This window comes from Narcine bancroftii, chromosome 5 (assembly GCF_036971445.1).
Source record: "Narcine bancroftii isolate sNarBan1 chromosome 5, sNarBan1.hap1, whole genome shotgun sequence".
Lineage (NCBI taxonomy): Eukaryota > Metazoa > Chordata > Chondrichthyes > Torpediniformes > Narcinidae > Narcine > Narcine bancroftii.
Window position 1 is genome coordinate 225732569 of NC_091473.1, and position 14061 is coordinate 225746629.

General features: G+C 38.1%; 1 protein-coding gene across 3 annotated transcripts in view; it reads left to right on the top strand.

Moving 5' to 3' along the window:
• trim33 (tripartite motif containing 33) overlaps positions 1-14061 on the top strand; it is a 175391-nt gene that overhangs the window by 43700 nt on the left and 117630 nt on the right. For all 3 annotated transcript variants that reach the window (XM_069941504.1, XM_069941505.1, XM_069941506.1), the window contains exon 2: positions 8501-8619. In XM_069941504.1, coding sequence (XP_069797605.1) covers positions 8501-8619 — 119 coding nt within the window. The remainder of the gene's footprint in view (positions 1-8500; positions 8620-14061) is intronic.

Consider the following 14061-nt stretch of genomic DNA (forward strand, 5'->3'; position numbering starts at 1 on the left):
GGAATCTGATAACAGCAGGAAAGAAACTCCTTGAATCTGGAAGCATGATTCTGGTTCTTCAACAATAAACTCAATCAAGGTCTCATTTAAGGACTCTTACTTTGCAGTTCATGTTTTTCTCTCTGTATTGCAAAGTCAGTTGTTTACATTTCTTTTTGTTTGCATGTCTGTATTGTGTAGTTTTTTTGCATTGCCAATAAGTGGCAATTCTGCTGCTGCGCTTGCAGGAAAAGAATCTCAAGGTTGTATGCGATGTCATGTATGTTCTCTGACAATAACTATCAAATGATCCCTCACTTGTGAATCTTCTTAATGGGAAGGGGATGAAGAGTGTATGGCTGGGGTAGGATGAATTCTTCTTGTATGTTGGCTGGTTTTCAAAGGCACTGGGAGGTATGGATGTTTTAATTAAAGAAAAATAGAATGGTTGACATTGTGGTGAGAAGTTTCATCTTGATCCAGCTTGTGTTGTGTTTCATGAACTCTCAGAGCTTGCTTTTTTCAATTTAACCAAATGTCTAACCTCATTATATGTAAAATAGAACACCTGCAAGGTAGTGAACAAAACTGGTTTGGACACGAGCCAAAAGCGGAGTTATGATTCATAATTTATTTTGATTCTCAGTTCTGGGTTGCTCAGTTAGGGTGAGGCATTTTTTAAAAAAGAGCTGATCTTCAACTTTGTCGTTTGTGGGGTAGAACGAGCATTGTGTGCTGTCTGACAGCACTGTGCCTTCCCAGTGTCCGATGCGTTGATAATTTTCATGGGATTTCTCTTCAGACCCTGAAGTGGCAGTCCAAGCCCAAAGAATTGGGGACTCCTGAGGTCAGAGTTATCTTCCTGCTTTTCCTTGCTTAACTAGCAAAGAGGCACGCACACTTTCTAATCTAATTTGTCATGGGTCTCAAGATCTGAAACTTTTCAATGCTTTTGTGCACTTCCATTGGAACCTGAGATGATATTTTCTTGTTTCTATTTGAGTTGATCCATACTTGATCCACTACTGATTCCCTTGACGTGTGAAATGGTATCTTCTTCTAATGTAAAACAAGATAAAGAAATCATACACCTTGAATGCAATTTCCTCATCTTCAATCAATAATTTTATGGACATTTTAAAAAAGACCCTGTGTCATGTGTTCTGATATCTTTCTGTCTTTATTCTATTTTCATAGCTCTTTTGTCAGCTAGTGTCATAATTGTATCTGTTGCCAGGACCTGCATTTTTTGGATGCTTTTTCTTTAATCATCTTTTCAGGTGTCCATAACTTCATCAGGCAAAAGAAACTGTTGCCTTATGATGGTCTTAATGATTTTTGTATTGTATAAAATTATCTTGTGTCGTGTCAAGACACCTTTATTTATTGTTCACACTATGGATTACATGGTAAAGACGAGATAGTGTTTCTCTAGGGCCATAGAGCAGATTTGCATAAATATGTTAAAATATTAATATACAATAAAAGTCTATGGAACACTATCCACATATGATCTGGGAATTCAGGAGCCTGATGACTTTGAGGGGGGGGGGGGGGCGTGGAAGAAACTGTTGTAGAATCTGAACATTAGGGCCTGACTGCTACAGTACCTCCTACCAAATGGCAGAAGGGAGAAAAGCTTATGTGAGAGATATGAGAAATCCTTTACCATGTTTATTGCTTTCTGCATGCATCATGTCTTGTAGATGTCCCATCGTGGTTAGAAGAGAGCCCCCAATGATCTTATTCACAGACTTCACTATCCTCTGCAGAATCATGGGGTCTGACAGCTTACAGGTTCCAATCCAGGCTGTGATGCAATTGCTCAAAATACTCTCAATGCATCCTCTATAGAATGTAGTGAGGATGGAGGGTGGGAGATGAACTTTCCTCCACCTTCTCAGGAAGTTGAGGTGCTGCAGGGCAATATTGTACTAATAAAAATGGAGAATCTTCCACTGAACTAATTCTCCACTGTGTTTTAGATGTCTGTCAGACCGCTGGAGCAATACACTTTTACGTTATATAAATGTTGCTTTGTGCTTCTGCTTTAAACATTCAAATGATAATTCTGGTAAATAAGTTGAGCAAAGCACAAGCATTAAAGTTTAAAGAAAATTAAAAATGACTTTTATTTAAGGAACCATTTGTCTTAGTGAATTTCTATTGCTGCTGGGTTTTGGGGTCCTCTGGACCTGTAACAGTACATACATGACATCACTTACAACCCAGAGATGCTTTCTCCTGTGGGCAGTGCAAAAAACTATACTATGTCCACATGTAAACAAATTTTAAAAAGTAAACAAACTGTCCAATACAGAGAGGGAAAAACTTGAATAAAATGCAAAAATAAGAGTACTTAAATGAGTCCCTAATTGTCGTAAAGGTAACTAATGGAGGGGTTACAGCTGTTCGTGAACCTGGTGGTGCAAGTCTTGTGGCACCTATAGCTCTTTCCTGATGGTGGCAACGAGAATAGAGTGTACGCTGGGTGATTATGGAGATTCTTTATGGTGGGGAGGGTTTTGCTGGTGATGTCCTGGGCTGTGTCCACTACCTTTTGTCGGGCTTTAAGCTTAGGCGTATTGGTGCCCCATACCAGACTGTGAAGCAGGTGGTCAGCACACATCACCACACACCCATGTAACTAATAAACCTACTAACCTGTCTGACTTTAAAAAGCAGGAAGAAACCAAAACACTTGGAGGAACCCACGTTCATGGGGAAAGCATACAAATTCCTTACAGACAGTGCCAGATTTGAACCCAGGTCTATCAATGCTGCCCAATGAAGAATAAAATTCTTTCTTGAAATGTATGTGGGTGAGGTTAAAGAAAACAGTGAATACAGTTTTTCCTCAACCAGTGTTTTGACAATATGAAGATGTGGCTGTCTGATACACACATCTTTTCTCTGTAATGGGGGGGGGGAGGGGGGTGTTACCTGTATTGCAGTACAACTCTGATTATTCAAAATGTTCAGGATCAGGCCTATGTTGGACAAACAATTTTTTTGGTCATTTTTTTAAAAACTCAGTAGCAACAGCAAATCACTTGTATCAATGTTTAAACAACAACAAACAACTAAGGAAGGTGGCAGAAGTACGTGTAGATGAGCATTTTTGGTCCAGTGATCATAATATCATCAGTTCCAAGTTAATTATGGAGAAGGATAGGTCTGGACCTCAAGTTGAGGTTCTGAATTGGAGAAAGGCCAATTCTGAGGAAACGAAGAAGGATCTTGGAAGAGTCAATTGGAATAAGTTATTTTCTGGCAAGGATGCATCCAGCAGGTGGAAGGCCTTCAAGGATGAAATTTTGAGAGTGCAGAGATTGTATGTTCCTACCAGGAATAAGGGCAAAGTTAACAGACATAGGGAACCTTGGTTTTCAAGGGATATTGGAGAGTTGGTTAAGAAAAAGAGGTGGCTATAAATGCAGTATAGGCAACAAGGAGGAAATTAGCAACTTGCAGAGTATAGAAAATGTAAGAGAATGCCAAAGAAAGAAATTAGGAAAGCAAAAAGAAGACATGGAGGTGCTTTGGCAGGAAACGGGTATAGTGAATAAAGATGGAAAGAAATCAGATAGAAGTGTCATGGAGCATATGGGGTTTAAGGAGAAGAAGGTGCTTGCTGCCTTGCAATGAATAAAGGTAGACAAATCAGACAAGATACATTTCCCCCACATCTTGAGGGAGACGAGTGCTGAAATTGCAGGGCTCCTGGCAGATATATTCAAAATATCCTTAGTCACGGGGGAGGTGCCGGAGGATTGTAAGGTGGCTCATGTTGTCCTGTTGTTTAAGAATGGCTCCAAGAGTAATAAACAAGTGAGCCTGATGTCAGTAATATGTAAATTATTTGAAGGACTTCTGAGAGATAGGATATATAGTTATTTGGACCGTCATCAGCTGATTAAGGACAGTGCCATGGATTTGTGCATGATAGGTCGTGTTTTTTGAAGAAGTTACCAAGGTTGATGAGAGAAAAAGGCTGTGGATGTTGTCTATATGGACTTTAGTAAGGCCTTTGACAAGGTTCCACTTGAGAGGTTGGTTCAGAAGGTTAGGAGAATAGGTATACAAACTGGATTCCAAATTGGCTTGGTGGAAGAAAACAGTGGTGGTAGATGGTTGCTTCTCAGAGCGGAGGTCTGTGTCAAGTGGAGCGCCTCATGGATTTGTGTTGGAGCCATTATAGTTTATCTATATAAATGACCTAGGTGATAAGGTAGTGAATTGGATCAGCATATTTGCTGATGACCCAAAGATAGGAGGCATTGTGGACCGTGAAGAAGATTTTCAAAGCTGGATCTGGACCAGCTGGGAAATTGGGGCAGTTAAGTGTGAAGCATTGCACATAGGAAGAGCGAATCAGGGTAGGTCATACATAATAAATGATAGGCCATTGAGGAGTGTGGAGGAGCAAAGTGAAGGTGGCGTTGTATGTGGACAGGGTTGTAAAGAAAGCATTTGGCACATTAGCCTTTATAAATCAAAGTATTGAGTATATGTTGGGATGTTATGTTGAAATTATTCAAGTCATTGGTGAGACCAGACTTAGAATATTGTGTGAAGTTCTGGTCATCCAGCAGCAAGAAAGATGTAATTAAGATTGAAAGAGTACAGAGAAGATTTACTAAGATGTTGCCGGGTCTTCAGGAGTTGAGATACTGGGAAAGATTAAACGGGTTAGGACTATACTCCTTGGAACAAATAAGGATGGGGGGGAGACTTGATAGAGGTTTATAAGATTATGAGGGGGTATAGAGAGATGTGTGCAGGATGTTTCCACTTAAATTGGGGGAGATAAATACAAGAGGTCATAGTTTTAGGCTGAAAGGGGAGAGGTATAAGGGGAACATTCGGGCAAAGTTTTTCACCCAGAGAGTGGTAGGAGTGTGGAATGAGCTGCCATCGGATATAGTGAATACAGATTCAATCTTGATTTTTAAAAATAAATTGGATAAATACATGGATAGGCGAGGTCTGGAGAGTTATAGAATGAGAGCAGCTCATTGGGACGAGCTCATTTTATTGGTCGGAACAGATCAGAAGGGTCGAATGGCCTGTTTTCTGTGCGGTAATGTTGTGGTTTTTATTTCAGAATAGTTTTCTTGCTAACTTTTTGATAGAGTCTTGGACTTTAAAATTAACTGTCTCCCCACAGAAGGGGCGACATGGTTAGCGTAGTGGTTAGCACAGCACTATAACAGTACCAGCAATCAGGACAGACGTTCAAATCCTGTGCTGTCTGTAAGGAGTTTGTATGTTCACCCCATGTCTGCATGGGTTTTCTGACAGGCTTCTGGGCCGAAACAGCCTGTTACTGTGCTATATGTCTAAATTTAAAAAGAAGCCTGACCTGTCAGTTTCTCCGTTGTTTTTATTTTGGCTATAAATAACACTTTCTATCCCTAAAGATGTGATTTGAGTACAGCTTACTTTAGTGCCTAGCTAAGTTCCATCTTATTTGAATTGTAGAAAAATAAGAGTGCAATTTGTGGAGTGTTTCTTTGTGCGACAAAAAATCATTGCAAGCTGCTTTTTTCTTTGAGGATATGTGAATTTAGTGTTCCAGTCTTGGTGACAGTTTTACTAGTTTATCTACATCTTCTTCTTTGGCTTGGCTTCGCGGACGAAGATTTATGGAGGGGGTAAAAAGTCCATGTCAGCTGCAGGCTCGTTTGTGGCTGACAAGTCCGATGCGGACTTTATCTACATACTGCTAGTGTTATTGTATAAGTATTATTTTTAGATGTTTCATTCTGACAGATCTTATCCACATTATGGGTATGTCATGCTTTCAGTGAAAGTCTTTGAAATTTGAAAAATGTGATGCAAAAATAACACTTTTTATCTTCTATAAAATATTGCCATTGGTTTTTTGGGAAAATTTTATTTAAACATTTTTCATACATGTAATCATAACCAAATGTAAAAATCAATAATCAAATATTAATATAAAGTCCATTATACAAGATGGTGTAAAACCCCAACCCCTTCCCCTCCTTAACAAAACCCCAGGAAAAGACAAACGAAGAAATAGGAAAAAGTATAGAAAAAGAGAAATAAGAAAAACATGAATAGAAACCTGGTTTCCAGAGGACACCCCTCACCACATGGTTCTGACCATTTGTATTTTTTAATGGTTCCAAAAAGGTTAACAAGGTTTTGAAGTTTAGAGAAAACGTCATAAATTCTTGCAATTTGTAAATATGGGTGCCAAATTTTCCAAAATATATAATTTGTTCCCCAAATCAGTAATCTTCTCAAGAGGAACGCAGCTATGCATTTCTGCATTCTATCGCTCCATACCTAAATGGATGTCTGATTTCCATGTTACTGCTATACATTTTCTTGCTACTGCCAGGGCAATCTTTACAAATTCTTTTTGCTGTATATAATTTCATTTTTAGTCTTAGCACTTCAATATTAACTCATAAAAATAGAACTGGGTTTTGTGGGAATTAAATTCCTGTACCCTGTTCTTAAATTTTTTTTAACAAGTTTATCCAAAAGGGTCTCACTTTGGAACAGGACCAAGTCGAATGTAAAACAAAAGTACCTATTCCTTGACCACATCTGAAACACTGGTCTGATTTCAATCTATTTAACTGTGCCGTGAGATATAATTGGTGTAGAAAATTATATGGAGCTAATCTATATCTAAAATTTATACTGTTTGTCACCTTTTTTTTGAACAATTTATCATTTGAATCAATGCAAAGTATAAATTCAATAAGACAGTATTAAACCATACAAAATGATACAAAATTTTTAGATTTTCTTCCCAACCCTTTTTCCCCCAAAATAAAGGGAAACAAGGAAGAAAAATAAAGAACACCTACTTCTACATATATAATATTATTAACATATATAATAATCATTGACTTTAATGACTAACTGAAAGGGATGCGAAAATGGAGGATGTGGATGGACTTTTATTCATAAAATCCATATAGGGTTGTCAAATTTTATAAAAGTTTCCAATTCGATTCCTTAAATTATAAGTAATTTTTTTCTAAAGGTATTCAATTTTGCATTTCAATATGCCATCTGTCTATTTTTACCAAATTCTCAGTTTTCCACATTATTGCAATACATTTCTTTGCTGTCACTATGGCTATATTTAAAAGTTTTTCTTGATTTCAATTTTATATCCCAAGTAAAAATTGTTTCACTTTCACACAAGACCATACTGATTAAGAAGGTCCCTATTTCCTTGTTACATCGAAAATATTTATTCAGAAAATTAGAATTAAGTTCATTCAATGTATATGGAGTAATCATACAATTGATGAAGAAAATTATATTGAACCATTTGATATATAGCATTAACTGTATTTATAACACTCTTGGCACAATTTTGAACATATTTCCTCTTGGATTTGTATATTTAAATCTTCCTCCCATCGTAATTTTGATTTGTATAAATCTTTTTTATCCTTTTGGTTTTTTTATATACATATTAGTAATAAATTTCCTGATAATAAATGTATCTGTTATTATGCATTCAAATTGACTTTGTTCTGGGAGTCTCAAATCTGTTCTTAATTTCTTTTTTAAATGATTTTAATTGATATTATGCAAAAATTGTATTATTTTACATATTATATTTATCTTCTAATTGTTAAAAACAAAGATCCCTTTTATCCTCTGTTTACCTTTACTATACCAATTATCAAATAATTATTCAAAGTGAAAGGAATCCTGTCTTCCATTTTTATCAACGTTGCCAAAAAGTTTGTCAATCTGTTAGCTAAAATTGTTGCAATGATCTTGTATTGAAATAGAGATCCTTTTAAACCATCGTCATATAGACCTGTCTTTTTTTGGTATTACCATTATTATTACAGTAGAAAAATATTCTGGGAGAGTGTATGTTACCGCTGCCTGATCTAATACTTCCATAAAAAGAGAAATCAACAAATCTTTAAATTCTTTATAAAATTCAGGTGGGAAGCCATCTTTTCCCAGAGATTTATTACTTTGTAATGAGCTCAATGCTTCCCTTTCCTCCAACGGGATGAAGTGTACATCCAATTCCGCTTGCTCTTGTAAACTTAACCATGGTAGCCTTATTTGTGTCAAAAAAGTCTTCTATTTTATTATCATCTCTCTGCGACTCCAATTTATATAACTTAGAATAATCGAGTCACATTTGACTCTTAATCATTCTTGAAACTTGTTCTGTTTTTCAACTGCCAAGCAAGGACCGTATGGGCCCTTTTACCTAACTCGTAATACCTCTGCTTGGTTCTTATTATTGCTTTCTCTGTTCTCTATGTTATGTATTATACTGAAGTTTCTTATTTACATCTTCTCCATTTTTCCTTGGAAGTCCATCTTTACAAATTGGTCTAGTCCTTCTTAATTTTAGAAGTATAACTTATAATTTGTCCTCTTAAATATGCTTTCATCGCATCCCATAAAATACATTTATTATTAATAGTCTCAAAAAAAATTGAATGCCTTCAAATGTGATTACAATTGAAATGATCTTTTTGCTCTTTTTCAGTTGGTGTTATCCGTTGCCCAGTGTGCCGACAAGAATGTAGACAGATAGATTTGGTTGATAACTACTTTGTGAAAGATTCTACAGAAGTGGCAAACAATTCCGATGAAAAGTCATGTCAGGTATGAATGGTCTAATTCTGAATCTTTTAAAATTGGTAAAATTTGGAATGTCATGAATGAAGATTGAACTTCAAAATTTCCCGCCAAATTAAAGATAATACTGTAATTAGAAAAAATCGTGGTCTCCTCTATGGAATAATTAAACAATATGATAACAGTCTAGTTGTATTTGTTAAAGAATTTGAAGTTTGTAATTACAAGATTACAATTTAAAGATTTAAAAGCTTGGATAAAAAAGTGGAGTTTTAAGGTAGTCACTGAGAGAGAAAGATTAACAGGTCAAGTGCTCAGAGAATTCCACGGAGTGTGACCCAGATTTTTGGATGAAGTAGATAGTGAGAAAAGGATGTTGGAAGTGTTCAATTTGCATTCATATGCATCTTTTGCACAAAGTATTCCAAGGCTCTTTGGGACTACAAATAACATTTGACAACACATAACGATGTTTGGAAAGATTATCAAGAATGTAGGGAATTTTTGAGAATATCTTCAGAGAAGGGTTTGGTGAAGAAATTCAAAAATAGTAAATACAACAAATGGGAGTTAAGTTATGCTCAATGCTGGAATTGGGAAGTCAAAATATTGTTGGGGTATGTGGGGATTACAGGGAATATTCAAACAGATTCAAGATGGGAAAGCAAACTGCCACGACAGACAATGAAACAAAAATTTTAAGGAAAGTCTGCAGATGCTGTGATTGTGGTTTAGTATGCAAAACTGGAGAAACTCAGCAGGTTGTGCAGCATTCTTTGTGACAAAGAATCATAACCAACATTTTGGGCCTGAGGCCTTCATCAAGGTACAAGCAAAAAGCATGCAGGCTCCTGAAAAAACAGTGGGGCGAGGGATAAAGGAGGGGCACAAGCCAACAGGCCAGTGTGATGGATATGAGTGATCTAATCATAGATGTTTATGGGTGAGATGGCAGAAGAGGAAAAGGCTGGATAGTGATGGAGGAGGGTATAACTTCCTGACTGGAGAGGGAAAGGGGTGGGGAGCTGGAGTCAAGGAGACGGGACAAGAAGGACAGGGGATTGGCCTAATGGAAACTGGAGAAGTTGATGTTAATGCCATCTGGTTTGAGAGTGTGGAATGTTAGGTGATGTTCCTCCAATTGGTGGGTAGCCTTGGTTTAGCCTGTGTTGCAACAGGATATTAACTTAAGAATGCAAAAGTGATTGATGAATATAACATGATTTTGGGCACAGACAAGAGCTTGGATGACCTTCAGGGTAGAATATGGTTTAACTATGATTATATTGGTATGTCAAGATTTTGGGCAACTTTAGTATGAATTGGGATTTCAGCAGCATGAGACAAAATAGTCAAGTTTAGATTTTAGACACACAATGTGGTAACAGGCCCTTCGGCCCACTAGCCCATGCACCCAAATTAACCCATAACCCCTGTATGTTTTTGAAGGGTGGAAGGAAACCCTTGCAGACATGGGGAAAACTTATAAACTCCCTACATTCAGCGCCGGATTGTAACCTGGGGTGCTAGCTGCCAAGTTGACCAATATTATAAAAGGGGTCACGATATTGTGGCAATTAGTGAGTCCTGGCAACAGGAGGGGCAAGACTGGCAAGTTAATATTCCAGGATACATTTGTTTTAGATGTGATAGATCAGGGGGTAAAAAAGGAAGAGGAGTTGCTCTGCTTGTTCAGGAGGACATTACTGCTGTGAGGTGGCAGGATGGTATGGAGGGATCGACCAGTGAGGCCGTTTGGGTGGAATTGAGGGGTGGAGGAGACAAGAGGGTGCTAATAGGGGTGTATTACAGACCACCAAATGGGCCAAGAAAATTAGAGGGTCAAATTTGTTGGGAGATAACATATATGTGTGAAAATCATAAGGTAGTGATCATGGGAGATTTTAACTTCCCACACATTGATTGGGATACCCATACGGTTAGAGGGCTGGATGGGTTGGAGTTTGTTAAATGTGTTCAGGATTGTTTTCTAAATCAGTTAGTAGAAGAACCGACTCGGGACGGTGTAATACTGGATCTCCTGTTAGGGAATGAGCTAGGACAGGTAGCGGACATTAATGTTGGAGAACCAATTAGGTCTAGTGATCATAATTCTGTTAGTTTTAGGGTAGTTTTAGGGAAGAGCAAGGAGAGGCCTAAAGTTGAGGTTCTGGATTGGAAAAGAGCAAATTTCAAAGGAATAAGAAGGGATTTGGGGAGTATTGAGTGAGACAGGATATTTTCAGGTAAGGATGTTAATGAAAAATGGAGGATATTCAAAAAAGAAATTTTGAGGGTACAGAGTAGTTATGTCCCAGTGTGGATCAAAGGAAAGGCTGGAAGTCCTAGGGAGGCTTGATTTTCGAGGAATATTGGAAATTTGGTTAGGGGATAAAGGGAGGTGTACAAGACGTATAAAGAGAAGGGAGCTGAGAAGTTGAAGGAGGACTACAAGGAGTGTAGAAGGAATCTTAAGAAAGAAATTAGAAAGGCCAAAAAAAGGCATGAAGATGCTTTGGCTGACAGAGTAAAAATAAATCCAAAGGGTTTCTATAAGTACATTAAAAGTAAAAGATTAGTGTGAGATAAAATTGGACCCCTTGTAGATAGCGAGGGTAGGCTGAGTGAGAAGTCTGAGGAAATGGGGGAAATTTTGAATGATTTCTTTGCCTCGGTATTCACTAGGGAAAAAAATGTTGAACCAGTTGAAGTAAAGAAAAATAGTGGGGAGGTCATGAAGCATATAAGGATAACCGAGGAAGTAGTGATGGCTGTGTTTAAAAAAGATAAAGGTGGATAAATCTCCCGGACCGGACAAAATATTCCGTAGGACACTCAGGGAGGCTAGTGGACAGTTAGTGGGGCCATTAATAGAGATATTTAGGATGTCACTGGGCACGGAGGTGGTGCCAAATGATTGGAGGGTGGCGCATGTGGTTCCTCTGTTTAAGAAAGGGTCCAATGCAAACCTGGGAATTATAGGCCTGTAAGTCTGACGTCTGTGGTAGGCAAGTTGATGGAAAGTGTTCTGAGGGATGCTATTTACAAATTTTTGGAGGTACGGGGATTGATAGGGAGTAATCAGCATGGTTTTGTCAGGGGTAGATCATGCTTGACAAACCTGATTGAATTCTTTGAGTGGGTTACAAAAAAGGTTGATGAAGGGAAAGCTTTGGACTTTAGTAAAGCTTTTGACAAAGTTCCCCACAGGAGGTTAGGGAAAAAGGTGGAGGCATTAGGTATAAATAAAGAGGTAGTGAAATGGATTCAGCAGTGGTTGGATGGGAGGTGTCAGAGAGTAGTGGTAGAAAATTGTTTGTCCAATTGGAGGCCGGTGACTAGTGGAGTTCCTCAGGGTTCGGTCCTGGGTCCACTATTATTTGTTATATATATTAACGATCTGGATGTAGGGGTGGAGAATTGGATAAGCAAGTTTGCGGATGACACAAAGATTAGTGGTGTTGTGGACAGTGAGGTAGATTACCGTAGATTAAAAGGTGATTTAGGATGGCTGGAGGTGTGGGCTGAGAAATGGCTGATGGAATTTAATACAGATAAATGTGAGGTGCTACATTTTGGAAAGGCAAATTTAAATAGGTCATATACATTGAATGGTAGAGAATTGAGGAGTGCAGAGCAACAAAGGGATTTAGGAGTGATGGTAAATAGTACCCTCAAGGCTGATACTCAGGTAGATGGTGTAGTGAAGAAGGCATTTGGAATGTTGGCCTTCATAAATCGGAGTATTGAATTCAAGAGTAGGGAGGTTATGATGAAATTGTACAAGGCATTGGTGAGGCCAAATTTGGAGTACTGTGTACAGTTTTATAGGAAAGATATAAACAAAATAGAGAGAGTGCAGAGAAGGTTCACGAGAATGTTGACAGGATTTCAGGGTCTGAGTTACAGGGAAAGGTTGTGCAGACTGGGGCTTTTTTCTGTGGAGCGTAGAAGATTGAGAGGGGACTTGATAGAGGTGTTTAAGATTTTAAAAGGGACAGACAGAGTAAATGTGGATAGGCTTTTTCAATTAAGAAAGGGGGAGATTCAAACTAGAGGACATGGTTTAAGATTGAAGAGGGAAAATTATAAGGGGAACATGAGGGGAAATTTCTTTATGCAGAGGGTGGTGGGGATGTGGAATGAGCTTCCAGCAGACGTGGTCAAGGCGGGATCATTGGTTACATTTAAGGAAAGACTGGATCGTTACATGGATAGGAGGGGACTAGAGGGGTATGGACCGGGTGCTGGTCAGTGGGACTAGGAGGGTGGGGATTTGCTACGGCATGGACTAGTAGGGCCAAACTGGCCTGTTCTGTGCTGTAAGTGGTTATATGGTTATAGAAAATTTTATTCTTTGTGATGTTTGATCAAAGCACCATTTTGTGCTAAACATGCCACAAAGATTACAAATGGCCTGATTCTGTTCTGGGTGTTCTCCAAAAGAGGGAAAATTATATGAATAGTGTCTACAAGATAAGTTTGGTAATTTGTAGTGGTCCAAGGGATTGGAGATTGGAAGGAAAATAATTTGGTAAAGATTTTGTTGAGGGTTAGGGTTTTAAATTTTAAATTGGGGTGGTAAATGATTGGCTGGTCATAATGCACAATGGAATATAAACAATTTTGAAGTGTTGAAATGTATGGCTTTCACCACACTGTTTGCCACTGACTATATTCACTCTCATGCCTAATTTGCAACTCTAACACCTTTTCTTTGTCTTATCTCCTCTTCAATTAAAATTGTTTAATTTCCCCTCTTGTCACCTCTGCCATCCCCAGCAGCTTCTGTTCCTACCTTAGTCAAGGCTCTGCGTTAACAAAAAAAACCCAATGATATTGCTCACGTATGTCCTTGGATGAGAAGTAGGCCTCTGATTTGCTTGCCTGATTTAATTTTGTTATCTTATTTAGATGGTCATCTGGGCTAATGCATCATTTTAAAATCTATTTGGTATTGCCTAAAGTGTTCTGCTGCCAAGCCATCAAATCAGCAATACACATTTGTATTGGTGATTTATGAAAAATTTAAAAGTAAACGTTCAAGCTGTTGCAGAATTGTTATCAGTAATCTTTCGGTATTTTGACCTATGTTTTAGTAAGGTTACTTCGTAGGATGGGCAGGGACACGCATATCACACAATTTTTTGAAACCGAAGCAGAGGATGTGTCAGGGAACCGGGTATGAGTGTGTAAGAGTCCATGTTTGTGAGCAGGTCGACTATAGGTTGGTTTATTGTTGTCGGAGTCTAACTGAAGTTCGAGGTGAATGTCTATATCGTCACTTAAGTGAAATCGTGATCGGGTACCATTTAACGTTGTCCCCTGTTTATTTCCCATGTGTTAATAAAAGTTACGTGTGATTGTAAAAAAAGAAGCCATGAAGGTCATATGATTATTCCACTGGAAGCTTAAAACAATGGAATGTTTGCTCAAAAAGACAGCTTGTCTGCTATTTCAGAGCAGTAA